We start from the raw sequence: 7,492 nt of genomic DNA on the forward strand, positions 1-7,492 counted from the left end.
ATTCAAAATGACACATCTGTATATTTTGATGGATATCCACAAAGGCACCTTCCTCTCAGAATACCATCTGTATTCTGTGACAAAGGACAGTCTTGGGTTACAGTGTATCAACATTGATGACCTGCCCGATTTCTATCCTTTGGTATCCTACATTCTTGATGGATACCAAGTCATTCCACTAAAACACAGTATTGTGGAAAAATAAAGTCCAATTAAAGCAGACTTACTTCTCATTGTTAATAGTTTGACATTAATATAAGTGTTGGCTGATGCATGTCCCTGCTCTGTTAAAGGTTCACTAAGCAGAATAGTCAGTTTAGCTAACTTCCTGTCACTGACTGCAGTTAGCAGTCCCCTCCCTCGTCCCTACGTCACCACATTAATGCACTGCGGTCTTCAAGCAGCGAGTTATCTAGCATCATTTCAGATCCATAAGTGTGATAAAACATAATAAAAACCATCAATACAGGCATTGGGATCCCCGAAAAGTTGATTTGCCGATTACATGCAGAGCGAGTGACTGAGAGATCGTCTTTATGAAACGTGCACACTATATAAATGATCACTGTATTAATAAAGAGCGATTTAACACTTATATTAGCATCAATAAATAGCTTACTTCACCTTTTTAAGTGTATAAACTGTATATAATCTTTTCTGTTCTGTTTGAAGGTGGCATTTGTTCTTCAGTGCAAATATGTGTGACGCAGAGCGAACCTTCCTAGATGTCGCCATCACTGAATTCCTACCAGAACTTCCAGCAGTAATCAAAAGCATCCTGGAAGAGCACTTGCAGTCCCTTGGTGTGGAGATGGCTGATGATCTACGCTTTGTAACGGAGGCTGATTTGACGACAGCGTTAAGACCTGTACAAGCCAGAAAGCTTCTTTCTGCTTGGAAACGGAAATGTAAGTAAAACCACAACACCACAACTAATCAAAAACAAAAACAGACATTTTGTAATATTGTACAGTGTGTCATGATATTATTTTTTGGTAATTTACAGACCAGACTCCCGAGAACAGCTCACCATCATCTTAGGCAGCCTCATCTACCCAATTGCTGTCATATCTCTCAGTTTCACCCGGAAGTTCATCGTCAACCTCCAACAGCAGCCGAGTACTTGAAAAACAGTGGGACGACAACTTTGAAATTCCATGGAGTAAGTTTCCTGAGGAAGTGATGCATTATCTTGAGAGGGGAAAAAGGCCAGGCCCAAAACGGAGGAGGCAAATGGTCCGGATTGTTGTGACTGAGATGATGGAAAAATGCCCTCATGTAGGCAAAAAGCATTCAACTGACGTTGCAAAAAAAATGGTCGCAAAATATCCACATTCTCTCCAAGATGTAATAGTGGGCGATATTGTTGGAGCAGGCTACCTTTCCCTTGTCAAACAGTTGCAAAATAGAATCGAAAATGCGAGGCGCACTTCAACACCCAAGATAAGAAAAAGAAAACATCAGACTGATGACTCAGTCGACACAGACGAGATCCCATTGGAAGAGAGAGCAGCAATGCAGGACACGTATGGATGCATTAAATGGAATGTAGAATTTCTGCCCCGTGAAGAAACTCCAGAGAGCCAGCAGCAAAAGATGGAAAAACTCAAGGTGATGTTCCAACACTCTGATGCCAATCCAGAGGAGGTAAAATGTTTAATGAAGTCCACTTTTTACACTCAGAGACAACATGTCAACCTGGGAAAAAGTATCAAAAGCCTTAGAGAGGAGTGGCCGTTTTGCTTTGATGAACTCGGCATGTCAGTTCACTTCAAGGAACTGACTGGGATTAACCTCAAAGAGACATTCACACAAAATTTGGATTTGAAGGGAAAAAGGCTTCTCGACTACATGGCCACAGTTTGTGTCAGCAAGAGAAAGTTTCTTCAGACTTATGCAAGGCTTCAGAGAATGCGGGGACAGCAGAGTGGCTGTTCAGATGACGTGAAAAAGATGCTCCTGCTTCTGCTCAGCTACTTTGATGAGAAGGAGGAGTCCATGTTCTTCCATGTAGAAGATACATGTCTGGCAGAAGAGGTCCAACTGGAACAAGTGCCTCTGACACCCACTGTCATTGTCTGTGGTAAGTCTGTTTCATATCTCTTTTTTTTAATTACACTGTTTATAAATTATAAATGTTGAAATGTGAGTGCAGTGCTTGTTAATAAAACCTGTTGAATAATTTGTTCATAGGACAGTCCTGCTATTCCTCAACAAGGTACATGCTGAGCCTGGATCGGAACCTCGTCAACACAAACATCTCCTCCTTCATTTCTGCATTGTGCCTCATGTTCGGGAGCTACTACATTTTCAACATCCATTATCCAACTGAGCTGGCTTCAACTCTGGAGTTCCTTCAAAGGTGAGTAATCATGGCTTACTAATTTCTCAGACCTGAGACTGTGGGACCTGGAGTCTGGCTCAGTGGTTCCCGTCTTAAAGGAGAATGCCGGCCATTTGTAATCAATAGCCCTGTTGATTTGAGGCTACAAGTGCTGCAGTAGGAAAAATAACGTGAACATTTGGCTCAATATTTACCGAGTATCAGAACGACAGCTAAAGCAAACCTATTGGGCCAAGCTCCATTAAGTTTTACTTTTGGTTTGCTTGCCCCCATAGGTTTGCTTTAGCTGCCGTTCTGATACTCTGTCAATATTGTGCCAAATGTTCTCGATATTTTTTCCTACTGACGGCACTCGGTAACAGGGCTATGGGTTAAAAACGGCACGCATTCTCCTTTTTAATCCAGACTTTAACTAACTGGGTCTGCCTCGGCCTTGGCTCTATAGGTGTGGCCTGAGTCTTGGTCTTGGTTCTTCTTGTACTTCTTTTTTTAAATGATCAATTAAAATGCTTAATATGCTTTAATATGCTTTTTTTTTTACAGGTGTTTCTTCTCGATAAACCCAGAAAAAGGAACCAAAGTAGAGAGTAAAAACAGCAAGCGTCGTCTCAACCTGAACCCTCCAGTCCTCACCCTGATACAGGATCTCTCCGATCACGAGTGGCGTCAAGCCTAAATATGGACTCTATGTGGACTCTGACTGTTTGTTTGAGAAGAGGTACTTTTAGTTTTCGCTTTGTTAATCCAAAATGTGTATTATGGTAATTAAGGCACACTGTAACTTTTCCTGGTAGAGGGTCCGCCACATGCTTTTTTCATTGTGTTATTGCTTTGTAGTTATGTTCCAGGTTGTTGTTTTTTACGGTGAAGAACTGTCTTACTGCTGTGTTTCTAGATGGCTTGTTTAGGTTTGTTTCCTTACAGTTGGTTTTCCCCCGATGTGTTCTATGTCCCACGGGCACGGACGTGGTGACATCCTATACAGCAGGGTGCATATTGTATGGGGACGATTCCGAAACATAAATATATTATGTAGCTATCTCAAGTTAATACACACACACACACACACACACACACACACACACACACACACACACACACACACACACACACACACACACACACACACACACACACACACACTCCCAGTGTGTTAGTCGGGACACTTCCAGTGCTATAAGGCACCGATCATTTTCGGCACATTAGGCCACGTTTTAGAGGGATCTAAGCCTAAATGTGGACTCTGTTTGTTTGAGAAGAGGTACTGTTAGGTTTTGCTTTGTTAAATCCACAATTTTTATTATTGTTATTAAGGCAAAATATGTCATTTCTGTTTTAAAGTCTTGCAATATGTACAGGTGCACTATGTAATTTTTATCTGACATCTGCTTGTTTCCATTTTGTATATGTTGGAAAAAAAAAAACATCCAATTGTTTATTGCCGATGGCTGGTAAATACATTTCCCAAAAGGGATATTTTCCTCTCTTGTCTTTTCTCAAAATGTAATTTTGCATGCTTTGCAGCAGGAGTATTGGTAATAATTTTACAGGTGTATAGGTAAATTTTACATTATAACTTGATTATTCAAACATAAAAATACAGCATATTATAAATAGATTTTATGTATAATATACAGAACAGCACCATTTAAAATACAAAGTTTTACTGCTGTTCTACCAGTTTAGATTTGTTTTTTGTATGATATTTCCCTGTTAAATTTACCATTTATTTATGCATAAGCAATTATTGCATGTAAAAAATACAGGAAATATTCTTTTTATATACAACACTAATGCAAAATTAACAAAACATTTTTGTAGAATAAACAGTTTTTTAATGTGATTCAGCCGTGATTTATTTCACTGTAAATCAATTTACATATTTCGTTGGTTAAGTTATCTACTGTGCTGCTGTATTTTTTACAGGAATTCTCTGGTAACCACAGCTGCCAGCGATTCCCTGTAAAAAATACGATTTTTTTTTTACAGTGCATGCTATAGTCCAGCCCATTATCAAAAAACACAACCTCGACCCCTCTGTTCTCTCCAGCTTTAGGCCTATCTCTAAGCTTCCCTTCCTCTCTAAAGTGTTAGAAAAAGTGGTTTTAGAACAACTGCAGCTGAACCTGGATCTTAATGACATAACAGAAAAGTTTCAGTCTGGTTTTAAATCACGCCACAGCACAGAAACTGCACTTTTAAAAATCTTTAATGATATTCTTTTAATTGTTGACTCGGGGAGTTCTGCTACGCTCGTGCTTTTAGACTTGACTGCTGCCTTTGACACAGTCAACCACCAGATTATTTTATCCCGCCTGGAACTCTGTGTTGGTATTACTGGAAATGTCCTAAAATGGTTCAAGTCATATCTGTCAAAGAGAACCTTCTCTGTTCATCTTGGCCAGTACGCCTCAGCTGGAGCCCCACTAGTCTGTGGGGCTTCTTATATCTGCTTCCCCTAGGTTCCATTTTTAAAAAACACAACATTTCGTTCCATTGCTTCGCAGATGACCTACAAATCTACCTGCCGTTAAAATCAAACAAGGACTCCACAAATGCATTGTCAAACTGTCTGAAAGATGTGAAAACCTGGTTTGAACTTAACTTCCTAACACTAAACAATAATAAAACCGAAATAATTGTTTTTGGCAAATCCGAACTACTGGATAGCATCTACAGTGTTCTTGGTCCCCTTGCCTCCTACAGCCGCCCTTTTGTCAGAAACCTCTGAGTTATTTTCGACAATGGTTTTAAATTTAACAAGCAAATAAGCTCAGTCGTGAAGACAAGCTTCTTCTAGCTGCGACTCCTAGCGAAAGTAAAGCCGTATCTCCCACCAAAGGACTTTGAAAGAGTCATTCACCTGTTCATAATGTCCCGTCTAGACTACTGTAATTCGCTTTACTTTGGTGTGGACCAATGTCTGCTCCGTCGCCTGCAACTGGTCCAAAATGCTGCTGCACGTCTCCTCACTGGGAAAAGGCGATATGACCACATTACCCCTGTCCTGGCCTCTCTTCACTGGCTTCCTGTGGTTTTTAGAATTAAATTCAAAATCCTGTTGTTTACTTTTAAATCTCTACATGGGCTGACACCTAAATATATGTCAGAGCTGGTCTGCATCCATGCTCCAGCTAGAGAAATTCGGTCAGCTCAGCAGGTGCTGCTGGATGTACCTAGGTGCAGACAAAAAACAAAAGGCGACAGAGCCTTCGCTGTGGCCGCTCCTAATCTTTGGAACATTCTCCCCCCGAGTCTGAGAACTGCCCAGTCTATCAACCAGTTCAAAACGCAACTAAAGATCCACTTTTTTACATTGGCGTTAAATACAGATTAAGATTTTATTTCATCTTATTCATTGTTGTTGCTAATATGCAATTTTAAGCCTTCTTGTTTTTTGTTTTGTTTTTTATATTGTATTTGTGTACAGCACTTTGGTCAACTACTGTTGTTTTAAAATGTGCTACATAAATAAACTTGACTTGACTTGTTCAAGAATGAGCAGTGCTATTTTCAGAACAGGCCTGCGGGCCCTTCATATGGTCCTTGCTGGCGCCCTGGTTCCCGCGGGCACCGTGTTGGTGACCCCTGCAATAGTATATGTGGTATAAAGGCTGGGATGAATTTCAAATTATAAATATGTACACTTATGTTGAAAGAATAGGCCGTCGCGAATCCTATTGAAACGAATGGCGCGGTGATTCGGTCTTCAAAACGAGAGCTGGTAAATTGTGGAAAATGAATTAAACGGTAATCAGACAACGCAGTTATATATAGACCGTACCTGTTGTTTAAAGGCTGGGACGAATTTCGAATACAATGAGTACAATGCATAACGTTACCTCTCTGGCTCATAGCTGAGAGCGCTAGAATACCTCCCCTTGCCAAGGCGTATTTACTGGAGGAGTTAACAACGTTTCTGTTGCATAAGAACCTTATGATTGGCAATGATTGTTCCAGGTATTGTAAACCCTCAGGCATTACCAGGTCCAGGTTAACAAAGTTATGGCTTGTGAAAAACGTTATATTTGAATGGGAAAAAATTTTAACGCTCCCTCAGGAATGAATAATCGAATATTCTGACCCATCCCTACTTTAAAGTGGTCCAGGAGGAGGTGTTTCAGGTCCCTGATGACCCATGAGATGTTCTCCAGCCGGTGTTGGAGGTGGAGGTTCTCCTCTTTCAGCGTGCATATGGTCTCCTGGAGCTCATAGAAGTACCAAACCGTTGGGATGTGGAACACCAGGCACCAAACTGCAGCCCTCTGCACAGTGAATTCCCAGCTGTTCTCCCTAGAGGACATGCTGACAGGCGGTTGGGAAATAAGATAAACTAAGCCTTGGACTCTGCCTGAGCCTTCTCTTTGCTTATGTCCCCTCTGCCCACACACTCTGACTAACTTTGAATGTTGTTCCAAATGGTTTAAATATGACACTTACGTAGGTAGGCACATCAGGTAGAAACCGGCCTGTAATCAATATTAGGGATACATTGGTTGTAGGCTACAAACCATTGGGCAGCACTCAAACGATCAATAGTTCTTTTTACCATCCATTCACCTCTAAGGTGAAAGGCAGCGATAGCCCGGTGGATGTCTAATCTGAAATGCTGATCTTTAGAGTTGCTTGCGAGCCTTGCGTTATGCTTCTTATCTTTACAAAAACTAAAAGCATTGCACACAGTTTACGACAGACAGACAGACAGACAGACAGACAGACAGCTAGCCAGCCAGACACAGATATAATACATACATACATACATACTATGGAGTTAGAATCATGCCAAAACCCCACACACAAAACGTGTTCTACTCACGCACAACGATTCACACACAAGCTCATGCCATTTATTTACCGTGTTACAATGGCGATCGTCCTGGCGGCCTTAAACTGACTCAACAGCGCCACCTGCTGTTGTGTAGTGTGAATCACAGGACATTTGTTTGTCACGTGACTTTTGGCACTAATTTTCCGCCTTGCTGATCCACGCGCAAATGCCTTCAGATCCACGCGCAACTTTCAGATTTCCGTACTTGTAGAATTGTTTTGTACTTGAAGGATCTTTTTTTGTACTTGAAGATTTAAGTTTGTACTTGAAAGATTTTAGTTTGTAGGCCTACTTGGAGGATATTTTTTTTGTAATTGAAG

The 7,492-nt window shown here is 40.9% G+C and overlaps 1 protein-coding gene across 1 annotated transcript; it reads left to right on the top strand.

The window, feature by feature from the left end:
* The first annotated feature begins 1,015 nt into the window (after positions 1-1,015).
* Positions 1,016-7,105, top strand: LOC115548485 (uncharacterized). Its single transcript, XM_030363152.1, has 3 exons — positions 1,016-2,083; positions 2,194-2,362; positions 2,888-7,105. Exons 1-3 carry the CDS (start codon positions 1,183-1,185, stop codon positions 3,018-3,020), a joined length of 1,203 nt encoding a protein of 400 aa, XP_030219012.1. The 5' UTR covers positions 1,016-1,182; the 3' UTR covers positions 3,021-7,105.
* The last annotated feature ends 387 nt before the right edge of the window (positions 7,106-7,492 follow it).

Source organism: Gadus morhua, chromosome 8 (genome assembly GCF_902167405.1).
Source record: "Gadus morhua chromosome 8, gadMor3.0, whole genome shotgun sequence".
Taxonomy (NCBI): domain Eukaryota; kingdom Metazoa; phylum Chordata; class Actinopteri; order Gadiformes; family Gadidae; genus Gadus; species Gadus morhua.